Below are 24,743 nucleotides of genomic sequence, written 5' to 3'. Positions count from 1 at the left end.
CCGTCCATGCGGAATAAAAAAAAACTTTATAAGAAGCCTAGGTTCTTCTAGACTATGCTATACATCTTTACCCAATTTCAGCGAGATCTATAAGCCGTTCTGGAGATACCTTCAAATAAACATCTATCCATTCATCCAAACATTCGCAATTATAACATAATAGCGGTCGACCGCGACACCGTCCGCGCGGAACTAAAAAAAACTTAATTTGTAACATATGTGTTCTTCTACATTATAATCTAGAAGAACATGGCAGCATGGATGTAGAATATAATCTACATCCATGCTAAATTTCAGCGGGATCCGTTTAGCCGTTGTGGAGATAGCATCAAACAAACATCCATCCATCCATATTATAAAGATTTGTGTATTCTGCTTACCCTGTCTCAGAGTAGTTACCCTGTCGCTCTAGGATTGTTTGTGTTATAATCAAACACAGCACTTTATTGTTTTTTTAATTTATTTTTGCAATTGTCACAACCGCACTTAAAGAATTCTTGTTTTGATAATAAATATTTTGTGTAAAATATAATGGTTATCTTATCATTTGGCCTGACGTTTGCTAAACGTGTTACAATTATGTTGTAAAAATTACGTAATTATGTAATAAAGTCGCTGTAATAAACTAAAATTATCAAATTTAGGTTTATTTTAAAAATTTACTATTGAAATGTTAAAAATATCATCAATTTTTGACGAATAGGCAATTATCTATTGATTGTATGTCACCGAACGATTACGGAATTTGCCAATTTATTATGTTACTGTTTACTTTTTACTAATATTATAAATGCGAATGTTTGGATGTATTTATGTATGGATGTTTATTAGAAAGCATCTCCAGAACGGGTGCATTTATCCCACTAAAATTTGGCTTAGATGTATAATATATCCCGGAAGAACACATAGACTACCAATTAAGTTTTTTTTTTAAATTCCGAACGGACGTTGTCGACAGCTATTATTATAAGACACCAAGTTTTTTTCGAGAACTATATTATACCTGTTTAATTTATTTTTAGCTGACTTCAAAAAGACGGTTATCAATTTGCGAAATGAAGTAAAGTTCAGCTCCATACCGTAATAAAGTGAAATACAAAATTAGTTCCATATTTTTCTTCTGAATAAAGATAAGACGCTATTCAAAATATGTTACTTGTTGTACGTAATCTGGGACAAGTTTTCTTTTTTTTTGTTTGCATTGATATTTACGATACAAAAGTTTGGATATTTTACTAATATAAATGCGAAAGTTTAGATGGATGTTTGTTAGAACGTATCTCCGGAACCCGCACAAAGTATCTTGATGAAATTGCGTAGATGTAGAACATACATAGTCTGGAAGAACACATAGGTTATGTACGAAAAAATAATCCAAATATTACCCCGTGCCGACCAATCAATGTAATGTCAAAATCTTTTGAAAAATAACGGCCGCCACTCATCCATACATCAAAATTTATCATCAATATAAGCTTTCGGCTGTGACTTTGTATTGAATTAAATAATCAGAGTCTCGTTGCGTCTGGATCTGGATCTGCGCTACGCAGACCTGTCATCTCTATTTTAAATTCAATCGAGATTCGTTCACACGTTCTGGAGTTGAATACTCCAATGATCCAATACAATTATTAATAAGTATTGTCATCTCTTTCATTCTTAAAAGAAAAATAAAGACAACATGTTTATTAGTAAGATAAATAAACTTACGACGTTGTTACTGGTTGTAAATACAATGAGAGGAAATTCAGTGGTCGTCAGACGTGCGACCAATCTTATCCGCGATACGACACTGACCTAGAGTTACGTAATACGACCAATTATACAATGTTTGGATCTCAGTATTATTTCATCATCAATTTATAATGATTATCAATTATCCTCTCGAATAAGATCTGAGATTTTAATTAGGAATAGCGCCACCTATTGGAGACAATCGATAATAAAAATTGGACATCTTAAGAAGAATAAAAGAAATGCGCTCTTTATTCTAGAGTTCTGTAGAAATAAAAAACCAATCTCATTTAAATTTCGTTTGATTGTAACACTGAGGGCTAATGAAAACTCATATTTAATCAACATTACCACCTTTTTTAAATCGGACTAGCTATCGACTGCGAATCAGTCCGCGCGAAATTAAAAAAAAACCTTAATAATTAGGCTATGTGTTCTTCCAGACTATGTTTTACATGTGTGCCAAATATCATAGAAATCTGTTAGGAGTTTCCGGAGATACCTTCAAACAAACATCCATCCATCTAAACAATCGCATTTATAATATTAGTAAGAAGTAAGAGGAAGTAAACGTACATTTAGGGTCTGCTTATATAACGTTTCTAGGTGCTATTAATCTTTTAGAGTAATCGCTTCCCGCAATTTCCATATCAATACAATACGTGAATAATAATAATAACAATCAAGAATTCTAAGAGTAGCGAAGTCAAGATCGTAATAAATCTGAGACATTTGCAGGACAATGTCCGAAGTAATGGAACAAGCACCATCTTTTGTAGGGTGACAATGATAATAATCTATTAAATTAGTATAAGTTTGTAAATAAATTAAAGTCGTAAAAACAATATATAATACTAACTCCAAGTAATATTATTAGAATATCAGCTGTCATTCGCGACTACGTCCGCACGGAATTTAAAAAAAAACATATTTAGTAGGATATGTGCTCTACCAGACTTTTAACATCTATACTAAATTTCAGCGAGGTCCGTGCAGCCGTTCAAACCTTCTACGGAACATCCATCCATCGATCCAAACATTCTTATTTATAATATTAGTAAGATATATATTGAGGGGACATAATAAAGTACAGGATTATCTCAATAAATCACAGTTTTATGGTCACCCTTACTTGGCTGTTGCAGTGACAAGAAGAGCAAGTTACCCGAGAATGTCACCGCGCAAGTCTGTAGTGGAAAAACTAACGCAATGTAAACCAACCCTATACAGGGAAATGTAATTACACTTGTACTTAGCAATTTAATAATAATACTAACCACTTCTATTATAATCAACTTTTTTCCTATATAAATATCTTGATCCTTAACCAGGGCTTTATATAGACAAAACTTTTCCATAAAAACACATTATTAGTTCCATTTTTATGAACAATACTAGCTGTTGCTCGCAACTCCGTCCGCGCTGAATTAAAAAAGCTTAATTAGTAGCCTATGTGTTTTTCCAGAACATGTTCTATATGTATGCTAAATTTCAGCTAGATCCGTTCAGCCGTTCTGGAGATACCTTCAAACAAACATGCATCTAAAAATTCGCATTTATAATATTAGTAAGATTATTTCCCCGACGTATAGCTGATGATGAAAATATCTGAGGGTCTCGGAGTCTACCCTAAGTTAGGGTTACTAGGCCATAATCAATGCCGGCAAAGTGCGGGATGACTTCACACATATCTTTGAATTTCTTCGCAGATATGTGCAGGTTGCATCACCTTCCTTCACCGTATGAACGTCGTATAAATTTACATATGTAAATCGAAACACACATTGGTACATGGCGGGATTCGAACCCAGGACCTGCAGATTACAAGTCAACCTTAACCATTGAGCCAGTAACGCTCTGTAAAAATGATATAACAATATGTGAATGTCTAGGTAGTGAGAACCCATGGTAAACTAAAGATTATCTCAGGATACGCAATCAAGGAATTTAATTCGCTTCCCACTAAAGACAAAATATAACGCAAATTGTCACAATAACAGGATTACTTAGGATTTTTTGATAAAATTCACTGTAATATCAGCATCTCTCTCACCGGGCTAGATATTCTTGTTTGACTACACTTGTACATGTCGCTATGACAAGTTTGTACACCTAATGACATTTCTTTCAAATGGGTAGGAAATTAACATCCCCGACTGTAAACACAACATAGTAATCAAGTGTAGTTCTTCGCACGTTCCTTACAGCTAGCTGTACTCTGATGGCTTAGTTTTTGCTACACAGGTTATTATAGTGTACTTTATACAGCGTTGTAACGACAGGCAACCTTATTCTCATATAACACTTTTTATTATAAACTCTGCATCTACATAAGTATATAAGAGATTACCTAAGCATTTAATATTGTAATGTTTTTAATCTTGCAATGTCAGCAATGTCGAAATGACAAGGGGTATTTTCGTTGTCCTAACTTTTGTATCATTAATATTGCTAACCCTCTCATTTCCTTTGAAAAAAAAAGGAACAACAATAATGTTATGATACAGTTGGATGCTTTTTAATAAAAACATTTTGAACAAAACATGCGATAGAGCTATTTTTAATGTACACAAAATCAATTGTTTTCTATAAAAAGTTGCAATATGAAAAAAAATATTCCCGAAATAATAAGTTACTTTTCAATCAAAGTCCCGTTAAAATCGGAACAGCAGTTTTCGGACATTAGATCCAATTTAATTCTTCTTCTTCTAGCCACGAGTCGCCCACTGCTGGGCGTAGGCCTACCCCAAAGATCGCCACGATGACAGGTCCTGTACTACCTGCATCCAGGACGCTCCCGCAACCCCAGTCTAATTATTTGCATAGATTTATAGATAACTCTATATAAGATAGCCGAAGACAGGACGGCGTGGAGGCAGCTGGTCGACACGGCCGTTGAAGCGTATCAGGACAAGCACGACCTTCAGTAATGAAGGATACGAAGAAGAAGAAGATAGATAACTCTACACTTCCACAACATATAGAGTCGAAGTTGATATTAAGAAACGCTGTATGGATCTTGCTTAAATTTGGCATAGATGTAGAACATAGTTTGAGAGAACACGTAGATTATCGATTATTTTTTTTAATCCCGCACGGACGGAGTGGAAGGCGATAGCTAGTATACTAATAAGATAAAAAGCAAGGGCGCACTTTTTTTCTATTGATTAAACAAAAACTTGTCTCTAACACGCACTGTGTCGCGTGTTCACCTTCCCCCAGATACAGCGCCACCTGTCCAGCAGATGTGGGCACTAAGCGTAGGTTTATACTGCCGGATTATCTTTATACTGGATAGAAATATTGCTATCTCAGGTAATTCAAAGAAATTGAAAGAGTTAACAATATGTGTTTCGCCAATGGAACTCCACGGTAACAAAGATTTTTTTTTTATTGCGAGAATAAAATCTTCACATGAATGAGCAAGTAATAATTAAACCTTTCATGATATACGTACGCATATGTCTAAATTACAATCTTACTAATATTATAAATGCGAATGTTTGGATGAATGGATGGATGGATGTTTGAAGGTATCGCCAGAACGGCTGTATGGATATCGCTGTTGTTTGTTGTTTACTAATTAAGTTTTTTTAATTCCTCGCGCACGGAGTCGCAGCCGATTACTAGTTTTATTATTAAGTAATTTACTATAGGAAATTCTTCACTATTTATTACTGTTGATTTATGTGTAGTAAACCACACACGATGTAAATTACAAAATTAAAGTCGGAACAGTTCATTGTCCTATATTTGCAATCTTATCTAAGCTTGACCCTAACTTCCTTTAAGACGTAGCCCTTAGTAAAGCTTGATAACATGTCTGGTGATATACAAATTGCATCACAACTTTACGAAATATTCCTCGCATTGCGTAACTAATGTAATGAGAACGGCTTTTGTCGAAAAAAAAATACCGTTCAATTTGAATTTGGAATGTAAATTGACGTTCGATTTTCAAAAATTTCTTTCTTTTAACTTTAGGTAAAGAAATCGAAATAGCGGTTGTTCTTTGAATATTCGTCTTTCCCATTTACATTTGCATTTGTTAAGTTGGTATACAAGTTGCTAACGCGTAGTAATTTTATCACAATTGGTCGTTGAACGTAAACAATTTAATGTTAACATTAAATATTTGGTTTAACCAACTTGTCATTGTTTGAATTTGAAGTAAATATAAAAGTTGATTAAATGTCACAATAGACGCATATCAGGTTCATGAATATTTTGAAACTAAACCTGGATGTAATAAGGTGAAGAATGTTTTATTGGGTGTGAAACGAGATGCATCCTAATTCTTCTAATCATCGTTTTATCCGTATACTGGAAATGAAGCGAATATATAAGATTTAAACACTAAGCTTAAAACAGTAACAATAAAAGTGATTGTCTTTGATGATGAGCTGCAAATTCCTTTCCATGTGCACGAGCATATAATTTGATTCGCGTAGTTTGTAAACACTTCGAAAAACAACAACACCCGATTGTAAACAAAATAGTTTGAGAATGATGCACGTACGCATATTGTATGTGGGTGATGTCGGATTTGTTTCCCGGGGTTGATCCTGAGCCCGTGGCATGCAGCTTGCAGTGCGGTGGTGACGGCTGGTGGCGGGTACACCCTGCACCGTGACGTCACCACAGGTAGAGGCGCCGAGGGGGCCGGCGGCAGTCGAGTCGCGCCCGTCGAGCGGAGCGATCGTGTCGCGCACCTGACCGGCCGCATGCCGGAGAACCAGTCGGCGGGATGGCCGCCCACGGCGTGAGCGCCGCGCTATGTTGAAGCATGCGACGCGGCCGCCGGCGGCTAACGATGCCGACCACCGCTACCAAAACATGCCACGGCGGCCGCACCACCACCTGCCGCTCAACGTCTCCACGCTGGACTCCTCCAAGCACTCGGTTGGCGGCACCTCGGCCAGCGTCAGCCCCGGCGCTCAACCCGCGCCTGCGCCGGCGCCGATGCCCGCGCCCTTGCCCGTCGCCTCGCCGCCTAAGCTGGCCAATGGCACCGCGCCGGGTCTGCAGCCGCGCTCGGTGGGCATGAGGAGCCGAAGCTCGCGTGCGGCTACGGAGGAAGCACTAACGTCGCTAGCATTGCTCTGTCTCGTCAGCCTGCTGCTAGCGCTGCTGGCGCTGCTCTTCCTGCTCAAGATCTCGGCGCCGGCGACTAGTGCACCCGAAGAGTTCGCCGTGGTGTACGAAGTGACATTGGCCCTGTGCGCGTTGACTCTGTCGCTGAACTTGTGCTGCCTGCTTGTGTGCGCGATACAGTTCCTGTTCGCGGTGAAGCTGGTGCACTCACCGTCGGCACCCAACGGCCGGTGAGTCCTCTCAGCCTCCACCAGGCCGCAGCCGGCGCAGCTCGCCTCTTATCCGTTAAGAATGCCTGAGAACCGGTTGCGGTGATTACGTGCCGGTGCCGGGTAGATAGTATACGCGCGGCCGCTCGCCGTCGCCGCGGATTTTAAATATTTGTTCGGCTCGCGGCTCGCGGACGGCTGCGAGGCGGGCGCGAGCGCGACATGTTGGGACCGGTGTTATCGCAACCCACATGACGCTGCGAGCCTCGTTTCTTTCGCATTATCTTAAGTTGAGCGGGTGCAGTTTGCCGTTGCTAATGTTAACTTACCATTAACTGTGTTATCACACTTAGCCACGTACCTGCTCTTCAAACATTACAATTGGACTTTTGAAGCTCCAATGACTTAGTGGATTTAAGGCACGTAATTATGGAGTCCTCAATTCGAATTAGGTACTAGATGTTATGATACTACAAACTTCGTCGTAGTTTTCGTCGACAAGCGCGCATCGTAAATCGCGACGCAAAACAATCAATAAACTTAAAAACAATTGCGACAATAATTAGCATATAGTAAGGACAACCGACAAAACCAATAATTCCGACGTTGAGTTAAAACGTCAAAATCTTATTTACTTTCAATAAGAAATCTATTTTGGTGCTTCTTTGTATATTCAGTTGATTAGACGTAGATTTTTTCGGTTGTTTGTACACCCGATACCCGTCCGCACTGGGCAGGTGCTAACGGTCGTCGTTGGCGGTTATTCGTGATGACGATAAAAAGTTCGCCTCCCGCATTCGAACTTTGATAACAAAACCGTTGGCACGAGCCAATATTTACTACATTTATAATTAAATACGCATTTTAAGAATGAATGCGTAAAAGGTGATTAAGAAGGGTGTACCGAATGGATCATAGAAGATAGATCGATCTTGAGGACGACAATTGGTGCGCCAACTCTATGTGAATGGGATAGATTGATGACGCTTTTTAAATAATGAAATGCCTAATACAGTGAAGTTAACATTAATGTTGTAGACAATTAAGGGGCAGCAGCATAACATGCTAACGCTAAGATAAAAGAATTCAAGTAACGACAAGAAGAATAAACTAAAATTCCTCGAAATCCAAAGTTAGTTAAGTTGTAAATTATTTAAGTGAATTTATTATACATCCTTATTTCTATAATTACATATAGTCTTAAATCTATGATATAAAATAAAATATTTAAAAAAAAAACGAATAATTCACTAAAATATGTTATTAAAAGGAGTCCCTTTAGGCAAGGTCAGATACTGGCAGCGTTCCCCCTTTGGGCAGCTAAACTAATTCTTTGACCAAGCTGCCAGCTCTTCGGCCAAAATAGATATAAATTAAGTCATAGCAACGGGAAAATGTAATAGTTAAAAAACGTAATAATCATTTTTTTAATATCTTTTAAAAATCGACTATAATCTGTTAGGTTATAAAAATATATTAATTTACTATATACGTATAATGAGCGTATGCGTTAAAGCATTTTTTATTGCACATAAAAAGTATAGACCACTATATTTATCCTAATTTCCGTAAACATTAAAATTGAAACGTATTTTAAGGTACTAAAATAGGATCGCTTGATGCGAACTTCATGATGATAATTATTCTATTATTCGAGACCAAATTGTATTGTACGGAACTGAATGTTGGGCCACCAAGGTTTCGGATGAAAGAAGATTGCATATAGCTGAAATGCGTATACTAAGATGGATGTGTGGTGTGACAAGGAAGGATAAAGTTAAAAATGTGTATATTAGACGAAGTTTGAAAGTAGCGCCAGTGATCGAGAAATTGAGGAGTAAAAGATTAGCGTGGTTTGGACATGTTATGAGGAGGGATGATGATGATACAAGCAAAAAAGTAATGAGATTGAATGTGGATGGCCAAGGGTAGGGGAAGACCAAAAAAAGTATGGAATGACTGTGTGAAAGAGGATATGCGTAAGAAGGGGGTAGACTCGAATATGACGGCTGATGAGATGTATGGAGGAGTTCATACTGTGCCGACCCTCGATAAGGATAAGGGCAGGTTGATGATGATGATGATGAGACCAAATTGATTCAGATTCAATTCCTGGGCTCCACGAAAGGTGACAAGCCCGAAATTGGCGACGAGCGGTGGAATGTTATCAAAAGAATAGTCACAATACAGCGACGCGAGAAGATGCCAAGTGGTACTATTGTTTACATCTATTCACCAAAACCAGTTAAGTTTTGAACACGGCCTACTAGAAAAAATTCAAGCTCTGTTTTAGGCTGAAAGTTATAATGGTAGATAATGATAATACGTAAACATAAATCTTTATTCTTAAACTAAGGGATACGCTTGGAATTCAGTGGTGAAACCGAATACCTTGATCGCTCGGACATCTGGCGAAGAATTTCTTTTTATTTTCATTCGCGTCAGTAGTGAGATGATTTGGTATATTATTTTATAGCATGTAAAACATAAACTAATTAGCTTTCACGCCTTGTTATTGCCTTCAATTTCACAATACTATTTAAAATAATAGATGTATTGATAACCTGCGTCTTTTGGTAGTCTGTTGAAAAAATCTAATTAAGCAATCTTACTTCTTACTTATATTATAAATGCGAATGTTTAGATGGATCGATGGATGTTTGTTTGTTTGTAGGTATCTGCAAAACGGCTAAACGTATCTCGAAGAAATTTGGCATACATATAGAATATTATCTGGAAGAACCCATAGGTAACAAATTATGTTTTTTTTTAATTCCGCGCGGACGGAGTTGCGGGCGACAGCTTGGTAAGGTAAGAATAAAAAGAGTCTAAAATGGTGGCCAATGAATCAATGTATTTGTTTAACTAGGACGTTGTTAAGAATCAGTGTTTCAATATAATAATAGACATCTCTCGTGTCTAAATTAGAGTAATAAGTAGTAATTTCATCTTTAAATATGTAGTTACTTTTACAGTACAAAGATAAAATACGTTTCAACTAGGTGTGTCTTCAATCCATTCTAAATTCCATTACGCAAAACACATGTGTTTAGTGCAGTAAATGACAGTTTGCGAACTCCATAGATATTGCATCTATGGTTTCCTGTGTCTGTGGATCGTGTCTATGGTCTGCTCTAGTGCTCCGGGCGGAATGTGGCAACGCAAATACCTATGGAGCCAACGCGGAAGGCAGGCCCGCACCGGTATTTTGTCTTACAATGTGCCAATAGCAATGAACTTTAATGCCCCGTATCTATACTTCTAATATTATAAATGCGAAAGTTTAGATGGATGGATGTTAGAAGATATCTTCAGAACGGCTGCAGGGATCACGATCAGACTTGGCATAGATGTAGACCATAGTCTGGAAAAACAGGCTACTAACTTTTTAAATTCCGCGCGAACGGAGTTGCTGGCGACAGCTACAAAATAATAATTACTCTATGATAACATGCAATACGCTCTCACTAACAAGTTAAAGCCACTTTTATGACCAAGACGTTTATTAATACTTGCATATTTAATATGAAACAACCATTAATTGACTCCTTAGTATCCCGTTGAGTGACAGACTTGATTAAAAATTGAATTTAATAAATACTGCAATAACTGAACCGTCTAAGTATATGAAAGACTAGCTGTCGCTCGCGTCACTGTACGTGCGAAATTAAAATAAAACTTAATTAGTAGCCTATCTGTTTTGCCATATGTTCTGCATCTATTTCAAATACTAGAAACTTTTACTCGTTCTGCAGATACCTTTTAAGAAACGGCAATCCATCCATCAAAATAATCTCACTGTTAGCATCTGTGCTTTGTGTACTTTGTTTGTTTTAAATTACGTGCGGACGGAGTCGCGGGCGACAGTTGTATATAAAGCGACTAATTTTCGTTGTAATTATATCTATCTCGTGTTATATCTATACATTGTTTACTGTTAGCCATGCCATGATATGAACAGTAGTATTAAAGATTGTGACCTTAGTGAAACTCGTTCAAGTCTAGAACGACAATGGCAAGGACAGGTGATACAGTTGAGTACTAAAATGCGGTTAGCGATAATAAAAAAGTAGTCATGTTATATTGGACGTTACATAAAATATTGAGGTAACTGGCCGTGTTATACGCAATGTATTTTGTTAAAGATTTATCTTACTAATATTATTATTAAATAAATGCGAATGTTTAAATGAATGGATGTTTGTTACTACGTATCTCCAGAACGGAACATAGTCTGAAAGTATACATAGGCTATTAATTAGATTTTTTTAATTCCGCGCGGACGGAGTCGCTGGCGAAAGTTAGTTTCTGAATAAATGAAAAGTAATTATCCTTTTTCTAATTAATATTGACAAGGAATCTGATACATAGGGTTGCCACCTTTTCGTACGTCGCCCTTTTTAAGCAGAAATTATTCTTAACACAACAGATTTAAAGCAAAGATTATACTGTTTGAAATTGTATTAGTTGCCAGTACACAAACATAATTAAATTACATTCACGCAAATTACGTCACATAGATCCGTGTTCTTAAGTTATTTGACGGTGTTGTGTGAATCTTAAAAATACGTGTATTGTCTACGCGTGGGGAATACGAAGTCTGAAATGTGTACAATGCGAGCATGCATCTTGCACTGCAAGTAGGTAAACCAAAAATAACAGCGGTTATTAATAGGGTTGCCACATTTTTATAATTTGAAAGACTTTTACTTGTTATTAATATTTAAATAGTGTAGTTTGCACTGAAAACCTTTTTTTCGATAGTTGGTTAAAAAGTAAAAGTGTTATCGTACGATAGGGAAGACAAGTATACAGAAATTTAATCTTATTTGTATGGATGTACTGGATCTTTTGGTGGATTGATAGGTGTTGGACATAAGAATTTCTCTCTCTCGCTGTCTCTCTAGGCGCCTCTCCAGTAATGAAGGTTGGTCAACTCAGTGAACTTTTGCTGGTCTTGTGACAAGCAAAATGAATGCCGCACGCTGGCATTCGTCCGCTCCTAGATACTACTTCTTTATAATTTTTTTCATTCAAATCATGGTCACCCTAGTGACAGCGATTACTGAAACGGTTGTTATGATAACATATTCCATACGTGTGCTTCCTTGTGTAACGTGCAATAACACTTTTTACACTGTTATTTGTTTTAAAAATATATCCCTGTCTTTGAAAACCTTTAAAAAGATTGCCAATAGAAAGAGCGTTAAGGCAAACATTTTTTTAGGTTATAGGACCAGGTAAGTTCTTTTAAAAATGTAGCTTTTATACATATCATCATCATCAGCTCACTATACGTCCCCACGCAGGGGCTCGCAGCCTACCCTAAGTTAAGATAGTCAACCACGCTACCCAAAGTGCGGGTTGGTTGACTTCACACATATCTTTGAATTTCTTCTCAGATATGTGCAGGTTGCATCACGATGTTTTCCTTCACCGTAAGAACGTCGAATAAATGTAAATCGGAAATCGAAAAACACATTGGTACATGGCGGGATTCGAACCCAGGACCTGCAGATTGCAAGTCAAGTGCTTGACCACTGAGCCACCGACGTCTTGTTTTATACATATATCTTACTTATATTATAAATGCGAATGTTTAAATGGATGGATGTTTAAAGGTATCTCCAACATATCTGCAAAGATCTCGATGAAATGGCATTCATATAGAACATAGTCTGGAAGAACACATAGGCTACTAATAATGGTTTTTTAATTGCGCGACTCCTCGGGTTAATCACTTAATTTCTTGCTCAAGAATCAATCTATTTGCTGTAATTTTTTTTAATATTTGATTACATCGCCATCTTTTATTACGATGGGAAATTCTTAATGCGTCCATTGTTTTAAAATGTTCCATGCATCAAGTAACCAAGTTCTTCTTAATTGATTCCAATCTAGTTCTTTAAAGTACCTATATTAAAATCTGTAGTTTCAGATTCGGTCGTAGACGCAGGCAACTGCTGCTATCGTGTATTCAGACACTTTTTATAAAATACTTTGACTGTGTAATATGTAAAAAAAACTATCTTTTTAACTTGACTCTATATTTTGCCTGTTTCAAGTTTACGTATGTATTAAAAGTCGGTCATTCGATAATCAACTTTATGTTTATGCAATAAAGTTGTTAATATTAGATAAAGATATGAAGTAATACTATTATTTGTCATCTAAAAAGTGCTAGTAAAAAGCACGTTCATAGGTTCGGTATATCGGAGTTATTGAATGAACGACGGCACGAGGTCAGTCGCAAATATTTGAGACCGGTTCTTACACAAAACCTCGCCTCGTTTGAGTCCATACTTCAGTTCCCATATCAATTGTTACTCATTGAATTTTAGATTTTATTGACAAGAAAATAAAATTCAATTTCATTTACATTTGATTGTTAAATTGTGTACATCTCTATTCAGATTCCCGTATCAACGTAAATGTCAATATTAATATCCCATTAAATTTTCAGTTCTAAAACAATCGAGTTAGAGCTCAGTTTTCACTGTGCGTATTCGCGAAATTCTTCCCTTGCATGTCAATAACGTCGATACGATTCCCGTCTACGTTCCCACGTTTGTAATAAACATGTCTGGGAAGGGCTACTTTTTATTTGCAACCTTTTTGTCACGCAGTAAAGATTCACTTTACTTTTTTTCTGTTGACATTGATTTAATGAATCACTGGCCGGTGATATTTAATACACGTTTAAATTAAAAATGAATTGTAAAAAAAAAATCAGTGACAACACGAAAATTGATTGATTTGTTCCCTTAGGTATAGTCTGTTTTATTGAATTATTCAAACTTTCGTGAGACATTATACTAAACTGATATAAAAACGAGGATCCTCACCGAGGATCACCACTCATCCTGATGAAGGGCCCCCGATGGGCTCGAAACTAGTCGGTGCCGCCACCGAACGAATATACGTCAGTGTTTAGCCCTATTGTGCTATATTTTATTAAATTATTGGTGATAGTTCAGTTCATGCGTTTATTTCTTGCGTTTATTTATTTCTTGATTTTGCGTATTTAAATTACAACCTTCTATTAAGTATTCGTTTCCATTAAAGTGATTGTAAACACGCAACTCGTGTTAACCTAACCTAAAAACTGTAGACATGCTTCTCAATATTTATTTTTAAAGTCTAGGTTCTTAAATTAACATCTAATAAATACGTAAAAAGTGTACAAGTTTTTTATATTACTTTACTACAAACAAAAATGTATAGGTACTAATATTATAAAGCGGAAGAGTTTGTTTGTTTAAACGCGCTAATCTCAGGAACTACTGATCCGATTTGAAAAATTATTTTTTTGTTGGATAGTCCATTTATAAAGGAAAGCAGTAGGCTATATAACATTACGCTGCGACCGATAGTTTTTTTTTAATTCCGCGCGGAAATTTTGTAAAAAAACGCGCTACAGATTAAATTTCAGTGATTTGACGGCTAGCATTTTTGCCCAATCAGTTTACAATGTCGACAAATTATTTTTATTAAAAATTAATAATTGCATAAGATTTTTAGCAATATAATGGATTTGGCTTCATACTTATATTGCAATAAAATTAAGCATTGCAGTTACAAAGTAAACTATGTTAAAAATGAAAGTTTTCGGTTATGTAATAAAATACCTTTAAAGGATTTTGCAAGAGTTCCATGTATGGTTATTTTTAAGCCTTTTTTTTGTTTTTTAATAATAATTTAATTAATAATGACTAAGTCTTTTGGCGAGTGACGTGCATTCGTTACAAAGTCCAGTGTCAGAATGAATAGTGAGGGGACATAAACGTCGACATTTTAGTAAGGCTAGTGTTGCGTCTGTACACTGACACATTGTCGGATTTTCTTCCTAACAATAAATACTAAATTATTTAGTTGTGCTTGAAACGTAATTATTCGGTAAAAATACTTTTATAGAACTTGATCGCTAGAAATAAGTGCTTTCATATCCAATGTCATGTAACCGTACTAAAAATAGTAAATATATTTGCCAGCTACGTACCTTAACCTCTTTAAAAAAGAAAATAAAAAAAAATTATAAAGAGTGTTGCAATGCTGACCGGATAAGGTTTCACACAGCTTTGTATACTGGGTGTTGCTCTCTGTTTAAAGTAATCAATATATATTCGCATAGTAAAATATCAGACTAATTCCAATCCAATAGACATAACCACTTCGACCTAAATCAAGAACGTCAACCGGAAATAATTGGTATTCGTTGAGTCGACCTTGCCTTCGCCCTGCCCAATGCCCATCTAACCTGTTTCGGAGATAGAACTTTTTTTCAACTCAACACAACACACCCATTCAAATTCCTTACGGACGCAATCTTGAGAAATGACCGCTCTAACCGTGGGCTTCCACTGCTGTACGAAGATATTACTAAGTTGTTTTCTAGAGAAAATGCACAAAATTACAATAAGTTCTTGTACAAATATTTTGGTAATAATTATGTAATTCGTATTTAATATTCCTTTTATTTTATCCTTCTTTAATATGGAAACTAGCGATTTCCTAACTCATGAAATAAAGCGTAGATTCGTAAATCCCTTCACTTTCATCCTGGGTAAAACTTAGCTTAGCTTTAATACGTTAATTAAAGGTAAACAAATGGCATTCAACTCACATTTCTTCAGTAGTTCATCTCCCTGTCTTTACCATACTATGTGGGGTAGGTGCGACAGTTTTCGTCCTTCAAATCTTGTGATATCAGTGGTCACGACCTTTTATTAAACCAGCTTTATATTCTTTTTATTATATATCAGTATGGCCAGTAGTTTTTCATTAATTATACGACAACTACTTAATAGGTCGTTCATTGGCCATCACCTATTGTTATCACAGTTCATTAAAGTTGAATATTTTATTGTTCATTTGACTTGATTGTACATTATTTTGTATCGTTGAACTTACTTATAAATAGCATCAGATAGAACTAATTTTTGTTTGTGACTGTACACTTAATAAAGCATTTTTAGTTATTGTTTTTGACACGAATGTACTTTATAGTGCAAGATACCAGAAAAGGAACACGAAACTTTTAAACTACGATTAACCATCGCTTAAAATGTTTAAAAGAAATAAACTGCCGTTTGAGGATTTTAATAAAACAACAAGCACTAACTATAAATTTATAATTATGGTAGCTGTCGCCCGCGACTCCGTCCACGCGTAATTAAACAATAGATAGTAACCGATTCTTAGACTTACTGAATATGCATATAAATTTAAAAAAAAATCGGTCAAGTCGTTTCGGAAGAGTATGGTAACTAACATTGTGACACGAGAATTTTATATATAACATTTTTTTTCGGTGTATGTACGGGCGTTAGTATGATTTACGTAAAATGTAATAATTAAATTATAAACTATGAAATAACGTAATAAGAACGAACCCGAATATAATGCATTTATCAACGACAACGTGAGAACATGTTTTGTCAAGAGATATACTCTGGATTGTCTATGTTTCGCTCTGGTAAACACTAAAGAACTTCATCCCGGGTCCTATTCTCTATGTTAAACAGAACGTTTCTTGTTTTTTGTTAACGTTAAATAAAATAGCTGTTATTTAAAACCAGTTATTTTCCGTTAATATTGTTTTCAACTCTTAAAAATCTCTAAAGATTATTAGGACAGATATTAAGCAAATACTAGACTATAGAAACAATGAATGGCCCGGAACGAGGAAATAATTTCAACTTGTACTAATGAAATTAAAACATATTGCCTTCCCCCTTATTCTCTTCACAAGAATAGAGACAGCACTATTATGTTTTAAGAAAATATCGGCAGTGGAATCACACCATATCAATCTGTCATTTCCACTTTTTATTTGACATCTGTCAGATGTTTCGCTGAAATAGGGTGTTCATAATGTATCAAAAAGTTGAAAAAAAAAGTATTTTCTGATGGACCGCTAACCAGTCATAATTTATGCGCATAATTTAGATTATGAAACACCTTTAGGTGGGCAGGCCAGTAGCCTTGAATCTTGGTATACTTTTTGGTCTCATTAAATACTTGGGCCTTTTTTTGATACAATCTTTGAAGTGTATAAAACGTAAAAAAAAATAATTGTCAACGTGATTGATTCCGTTTGGCGGTTTGAAAACGTTTTTTGTTTGCTGTCAAATATGCGGATATTATTTTTAATACAAATTTATTACAATTTGAGAAATTTAAACACCAAACTTTTTGCCAAATAAAATTTAAAAAGGTACTTCATGACGCGCCAAAATAATTTAAGATTGTACTTCTTAATATTTCACAATAACACCGCTTAACTCTATAAAAAAGTTTTATTGTGCATGCCCTATGACCCTATCGTATGGCCATGTCGTGGGAGGGATGCTTATAAAGGTTGGCGAGGTCAAAACTGATCACAACCGGTCAGCCCACATTTCATCATCATTAACCTTTTTTTGTTATACGTTTTACCTTAAAAGGCACTGGCCAAGAAGGTTAACAAATCAGTTCGCATTCCTTTGTTTATAAGTAAAAATAAATTAGGAAAAAAAAGTAGTACAAAAAACGTAACTATACTAATATTATAAAGTGTAAATTGTTTGTTTGTTTGCATTGAATAAGCTCCAAACTACTGAAAAAATATGAAAAATTCCCCGATATCATTTAACCTGATTTTTTTAATTCAGCATGGATGAAGTCGCAGGCAAATGCAAGTAATTTATAAATTTTATCATTACGACAGTACAATTGTCCTAGTTACGTAATTACATATATCCAAGCTTTAAACATTTGCATGGGTTCAGCGTAAATAAGTATTATATTAAAAACTAGGTCTCAAGCGTATTATTGTCTGAGACCTAATTTAACCTACTAATGTTACAATTGGATATGTTCTTATCTTAATAATATTGTAAATGCGAATGTTTAGGTGGAAGGATGTTTGTAAGAAGGTATCTTCAGAACAGAAAGTCCCTGAAATTTGGCACAGCTGTAGGACATAGTCTGGAAGAACAAGTAAGCTACTAATTTTAGACTAGACTAATTAAGTTTTTTTTTTATTTAAAGGGCGACAGCCATGTAATCATATAATTTAGATTACAATGCTAATTGTATTGTTATAGAAAAAAAGTTTGTCGTCATCGTATAGGTTATATCAAGATATTATTGAATGAGTCCTAACTTTACTCCATTCGGCGTGTTGTTTGAAACAAAACGCCTAGATGTAGACTCGTTAAGGAATCTAGTTGCGTCAACAATTGATATTAAGTCAAAGCAAATTATTACATTATGTAACATATTGAAAAGACGACATTCGACTTTTTTTTAAACCGAAGTACGAATATTGTTAGCATTTCACGCTCTTTTTATTAATCGACTACGATTCTAAATTTGTCTTTATGTTTTTTCCTTCCATAAACAAAACCCGGTGCAAGTAACTAGTGTGAGATACAAGTTAAGTTTCCTGTATTCTTTCGTATCCGACGATCGATATGGGAAATACAACATACCTTATAAAGTTGTAGCAAACGGGTTACGAAGCCTGCTAAGTGAGGACGTCCTGTCTACAGGATGTTCCATTATTAACATACTCGCGATATTATAAATCTATTTAAGATTTTATAGTTTTAATTTATTAAATTTTTTTAGTTATTTTTTCTTCAAAAGTAAAAAATCTGTGGTTTTTTTACTAACTTAATATTTAAGTAACAAGATATTTTAAATTCGAAACACAAGCAAATTGTTTTCTATGTGTAAAGTTCTCCTATTTTCATGGTGTAAAGTACAATAATATTATAGAAGCAGTTAGAAATTGCTAGTTATCTCAATAATAAAAAGAAATTCCTTGATATGCAAATTTATTAAGAAATACTTCCATATGATACAAAAGCCATACAAATGTATGAGATTTACTTCTGTCATTCACCTGCAGCAAAATCCCTTGTCGTATGTAATATAGCATGTAATATGATTATGTTGAGTCAGAAGCATTTTAATATATATTATCGTAAGGAAAATGTGTTAAACGAAGCCTTACTTTCATCAGTTGACAGCGTTATTTTTTTAATAGTGGTAAAAGTGTGGATTATTATGCCACTTGAAAAAAAAAAATCTGTTTTAAATTTAAAAAAAAAACTAAAGCTACCAAATATAAAACAAACGTGAAATATTTAATTGATGTTAGTATATTTTTTTAATAAATTATTGTGAATTCGTAAAACGATTTTATTCTTTTATTTTTAATCTTTAAAATAGTTTTTATTGACAAGTAGAATGGTAAATACAATACAGTTAATCTTTACCTGCCAATACGTTAATAATACGCATACTTTGCAAATTCTTCTGCACCTCTGCTGTTAAAATGGCATTCCTTAAACTATTCAGGCACTATCTTGTAAAAAAAAACGTTGGGCAGGTAAGAAAAAAGCGAACCTCTACAACAGATTTATAAATGAATTCCTTCTAAAAATCATAGTCAAGAAAGCCTGTGTTGTGTAATTTAATTGTGATATTTAATAATTTTTCAACGAAAACACAGTTGAAAAATTCACATAAAACAAAATGAAATTCGTTTTTTTTCTGCAAAAACTAAAACTGTTGTGTTTTATTTTTCGGCAGGCTGAAAATCGAAGTTTTAGTATTTTTAAATGTCCATGGTTAAATAGAAAAAAAAAACCGCTGCTCGTGAGATAAGGAATTCAAAACAGATTGCGATGCAGCTGGCTAGTGGACATCGTTTAATTTATCACATTTAAAAATATAGTCTATCTATGGTCAGAGTGAAAGACATTCGATGAATTTAATCAAGTTTTTTTGTACAAAATTTAAATGCTATCGTTAGTTATTAAGATAAACTGAAATATTATTCAATAAGAAACTAGGTAGAGAACCAGAATAAATTTAATTTTCCAGTTATATTTGGCATGTAAAAATTTGTAAAATGCCGTTGTAATTACGCATGTAAATTTATAAATAAAAATTGCACTCCTTAAATAATTATATTTATTTCTAGCCAATGTATTTAGAGAATTACTAATTTAATTTTAACTTAAATATCTACCACAGAATGGTCACCTCGTTAAAAACCGGAAACGTCAAACTGTTTACCTTTAAAGCAAAGACTTGTCTCGACAAGTTTCTAGTTATCGTAATAACCTAAATAAATTGTGACAAACACAATTCTATACTTATCGAAATTATGCATAATACAAATTTTATTTATAATTTATAAAATCGGATAAATTTCAAAACTTCTATTATAAAATTGTTAAAAAAACCTTATAATATTACTTACTATGATGGTGTTTATTTAGGTCTTAGTATTAATTTACATAAAATGATAACAAAGTAGGCTACAGACAAGCCTTTATTGTTTGATATCGTGACGTGAAAGTGTTATGAATTACGACTTTAAACTACTATTTCAGAACGCAAACAAAGGATGGCGCGAAAACATTCCCGCCATTTCAATAACATGAATGACAGCATCAATGTCAAAACAAGGATTTATCTATAACTGTCACTATTTTAATTCAATGAAAATACTGGTAAAGAAAAAAATCTTATAATAAATTAAATTTTCCACTTAAATCAGATTTGAATTTGACTTCCGATAATTAGTTAACATGAATGTTGCCATGTTATTATTCAAAGATACCGAGTAACATCGATATTTTATCTCTGGTCGTCGATCATTTCGAGAACATTTCCCGCCATTTCTTCAACATACGAAAATAAAATCTCACGAGTCGAAAACGAGCGAGGAATGTTCAAGATATCTTTGTACGTACCTGTTACTTGGAATTTGTGCAGTAGACGTAGGGAACCGGTCTTGTCAGCTGATAGAACTGAATTCGTGTACTTGCGGCTGTGAAGAGCAAACTTCTGATAACGTAATCTTAAACCGCCTGCATTTAATCAAATTATTGTTTACTAATTAAGATTATGCGAGAATTATTGTATTGCACGGATTAGATTTAAATCTGATCCTATCAAAGATGTTTTATTAAAGGTTTAATTATACGTCTTAGTTGTATCATTGTTTCAATTTTGTAGGACAGTTTATCTGTTTGTTAACGGAGCAATTAGTAATAAAAGCACGATATTTGTATTTACCATTGTGTTGCAAGGGTCGAACAATCACTTGTAAAATTATATCTGTTTTATTAAAACAGATTACTATGTTCCCTTTACGAGATGTTTAATATCTTAAGCTTAAAATTAGTAATTATTTTTTGTCACAATAAGGTTATAAATGTTATTTATTTCTTGTGAACTTACCCTTATAGTTAGCGAAGCGTGACGCTTTATATCCGCCTATTGGTAAAACCGTTATGAAGAACCCTTGCAAATGGCGCCAACCCCAACATTTAGTTAACGTTAAAAAACTTTGTGAAAATAAAAGATACAGAAACATAGAAAAAAGTCATTGTTCAACAACAACAGAGAAATATAGTAATTCAATAGTTATTTTTTATCAAACTTATACTTAACAATAATTTCAAAAATCTTTTTTTTTCGTGTTCAATTACGCGAGCAATATCCCACAATTAAAAAAAATATAGTGTTTTTGAGTTAAAATTCGATTGGTAAATTAAGAAGCGAGTTAATTCCGTGCAGAATCATCCGTGTTATATTTAATTAGGGCTTTTATTTTATTAAATATGCCATTATAATGAAGCAATGAGCACAACATGATAATAATGTAGGAACATGGCAGTGTCAGTGACATGGGAAACGAGAAAACCGGTGGGACATCATGTCTAGGGCTGTCCTAAGATATTTTGAAAAAAAACTAATAATTTAACAAGGATTAATATGCAGGATGTGTAGGACAAGTTACATTATCTTTATTTAAAGGTTTCTTTCGCCAACTCTACATTAAAGGAGTAAAAGACTATTAAATAAGAGTGTAACACATAACACAAATAGCGATACTTTGTTAAGGCAAAAATAAATTAGAAAAACGTAACGTTAAGAAAAGACGAGTAAGTTTAAATTAAAAATAAAAAGTTACATTTTGATAAAAAGAAGTGAATAAAACTCGAAGGGCTGCTATATAATAACTGGTTATTTTTCCTTTCTTTTATTACCACAGATATCTTTTTTTACATGATTTTTAACGAATGTGAAAGTCTATGATATCTGTAGATGGTTCGTGAAAGTCGACAACCCTGACGCCAGCACGACAGGTGCCCGATCCGTTAAGTCTGCTCACAAACGAGTTTCAATATGTTTGCAACGTTTTTAAATATCATATCGATTAATCGAATTTCCAAATACCCATTAAACAATTATTCGACTCCTGGATAATTAACGAAATCATAGCGATAAAGTAAACATAAAAAGCGTTAAAAGAAACGTCTCTTTTAAATTTATTTTTTAATCTGTGTTTAATTATTTACAGATCAAACAAATATCTGCAGAAATCGGCGATAACGCGTGTTTGTGCAGTTGGAGGCTTCTTCATATCGATACCGGTGTTTTTAACAGGTAATTAATACTTTTTATCGCTTTTATGTTAGCTTAAATTACAAACACATTTTTTTAGTCTTTGTCAACTTTAAGATAACGATGAGATTAATGTTAAAAGAAGCAATAAATAATACTTTTTTTATTCGATTGAATTAGAAGTTCGATTTGCATTTTGATATCGATATTTCGATATCAAAAATTAACTAAATTAATGCCAGTTCGTAGCCTAAATAGTTTCTACGATTTTAGCAAGAGAAGTTATTCGATTCATATTTGCCCTGAACCTGAAATTCTGCTTTTTCCTTTTTTAATTAACTAAATCTATATTTTCCAGGAATAATACTCTACACTTTCATCCAGTTCCATTCAACGCCGGCTATTGTGACATCAGTATTCATAGGAGTTGGCATCATTTTCTGCGGCTGCGCGATGGTTCATAATGTCTTTGTGTGGCAGAAAGAGAAGACGAACCTTGTTAAAGCGTTCCGTGGCCAAGATTTAAACGCAACGAATGCAACATCACCGAATATTAGCACATCTAATGGTGCATTACTTGGTAACGGACATTTGAACACCACTGGAGGGAATGTCAGCTTCCATAGCGTTGCTGGAGCACCGTACACTCATCCTATAACATTACTTCAGCAAGGTGGACCGTATATTATTAGGTGAACCATTTGATTATTATAAAATAGGTTTACGAGTAAATTGCAAGAAAATATCCATATTAGATACCAGTAGTGCATTTTCAAACTATTTAAATTAAACTTTACTTCATAATAATTACCATAGACAACTACAAGTGTCAATATTGCCTCCCACTGCGAAGTTGGTACTTTTAAAGAGACTTATGAACAGGCAGGCAAAGGAACTGTCATCTTTCGATTACTGTTTTTAAAAATATACAAAAAACTCGATTAATATCGTACTATTAACAAAATTGCAGAGTTTACATATCTAATAATGTCAACTTCAGGCCACCTACGAGCACGCCGCCGGGAGAGGGAGCGGCGACACCGGGAGTACCCGCTGCCACCATCGACCTTAGCCACGACGCGCACGAGCTGAGCACGCTAGTGTGACAGGAAGAGTCATAGACAATCACGTCTAATGTATGCATAATCTATAACATAGACTTATGGGGGAATATCCGGCGTCATAGACAATTAAGTCTATTACCTTTTATTGCAACGACTGAAGTTAACTATAAACAAGGCATTTTTATTCTTTAACCTGCTCAGTTAAGGCTACAAATTATAAAAACCAGAAAAGAAAAAAATGAAAAATAAAAATGTTAAATCAAATTTGTTAAAACTAAATTTGAAATTAACGAATCAGGTTGTGATGACGTCATTAAAGCTTGTGAATTACAAGTTTATAAATTGATCGAAAAGTATGGCATGTTCATAGTTGCTCAAGGTCTATTAAAGCCTTAATATACAACCTTGAACATAAAACATGAACAAATTGATATTTTACTCATAAATCCAAGGCAGTAACATGGATGGTATAGTGTAGATTATGCACGTAAAATGTCATAAAATCCAACTGTAAAATTGTTAGAAATGATTTAAGAGTTATTGTAAAAAGGAAATGAAAAACAAGCATATTGTAGCTGCAACAAACACCAATGCTTTCCTTCGATTATGTAAAAACCATTTTATAATTTAGACATTTGTTAAAATATGATATACTTACGTATATAATCATTATTTCAGGTTAGAAATGCGTGCGTCTTTTAAATGTGCAATTAACCGTGGGTTTCCGAGATCAAAATTCCCCTTTAAAACATATTGTTATCTCTGTTTTGTCAAAGATAATGAGAGAGATGACGATGTGTTTTATACATGTGGTCTCAGAAACCATCGGTAAGTAGATTATGAAGAAGCTTGAACGACCTGAATTGTTTTTATTTGTATGATAAAATAATTTTGTAAATAGTTATTTTAAATTCCTGCCATAGCATTAATTGCTTTGCCATGTTTTATTATTTAAATTTAATATTTTATAGTGTTCTCCTAAGTTATACAAGCCACAGATTATGTAATAAAAATATAGACCAGAGACAATATTTATTTTTAACAAACTTTTTTTTTTCAAATATTTTAAAGGTTAAAATAAAACGAATGTTTTAAAAATACATGCTTTTTTATAGGGATTATTTTATAAGGCCTTTGTAATATTTTTTTACACAAGCAAGTTCACAAAACGTATATTTTTCTGGCTGAGCATTATGCGTCATCGTAAACAGATTTTATTAAAAAAAAA

General features: G+C 34.3%; 2 protein-coding genes across 4 annotated transcripts in view; one reads left to right on the top strand and one right to left on the bottom strand.

Annotated features, from left to right (window-relative positions):
- The window catches only part of LOC106122484 (spermine oxidase), a 25,834-nt gene extending 4,950 nt beyond the window's left edge, over positions 1 to 20,884 (bottom strand). Inside the window, exon 1 of one of the 3 annotated variants that reach the window (XM_013318465.1) lies at positions 20,792 to 20,884. The gene's annotated coding sequence lies outside the window, so the exon portion shown is untranslated. Of the gene's footprint in view, positions 1 to 380; positions 470 to 1,710; positions 1,812 to 20,791 lie in introns of those variants that run through there. The other 2 variants (XM_013318463.1, XM_013318464.1) reach the window with 2 other exon arrangements.
- Positions 6,086 to 24,743, top strand: LOC106122485 (uncharacterized). Its single transcript, XM_013318466.1, has 4 exons — positions 6,086 to 7,058; positions 22,408 to 22,493; positions 22,810 to 23,143; positions 23,452 to 24,743. Exons 1-4 carry the CDS (start codon positions 6,511 to 6,513, stop codon positions 23,555 to 23,557), a joined length of 1,074 nt encoding a protein of 357 aa, XP_013173920.1. The 5' UTR covers positions 6,086 to 6,510; the 3' UTR covers positions 23,558 to 24,743.

Source organism: Papilio xuthus, unplaced genomic scaffold, assembly GCF_000836235.2.
Source record: "Papilio xuthus unplaced genomic scaffold, Pxut_1.1 DF826923.1, whole genome shotgun sequence".
In the NCBI taxonomy this organism is placed as follows: Eukaryota; Metazoa; Arthropoda; class Insecta; order Lepidoptera; family Papilionidae; genus Papilio; species Papilio xuthus.
This window is presented reverse-complemented; position numbering and strand designations above follow the sequence as displayed.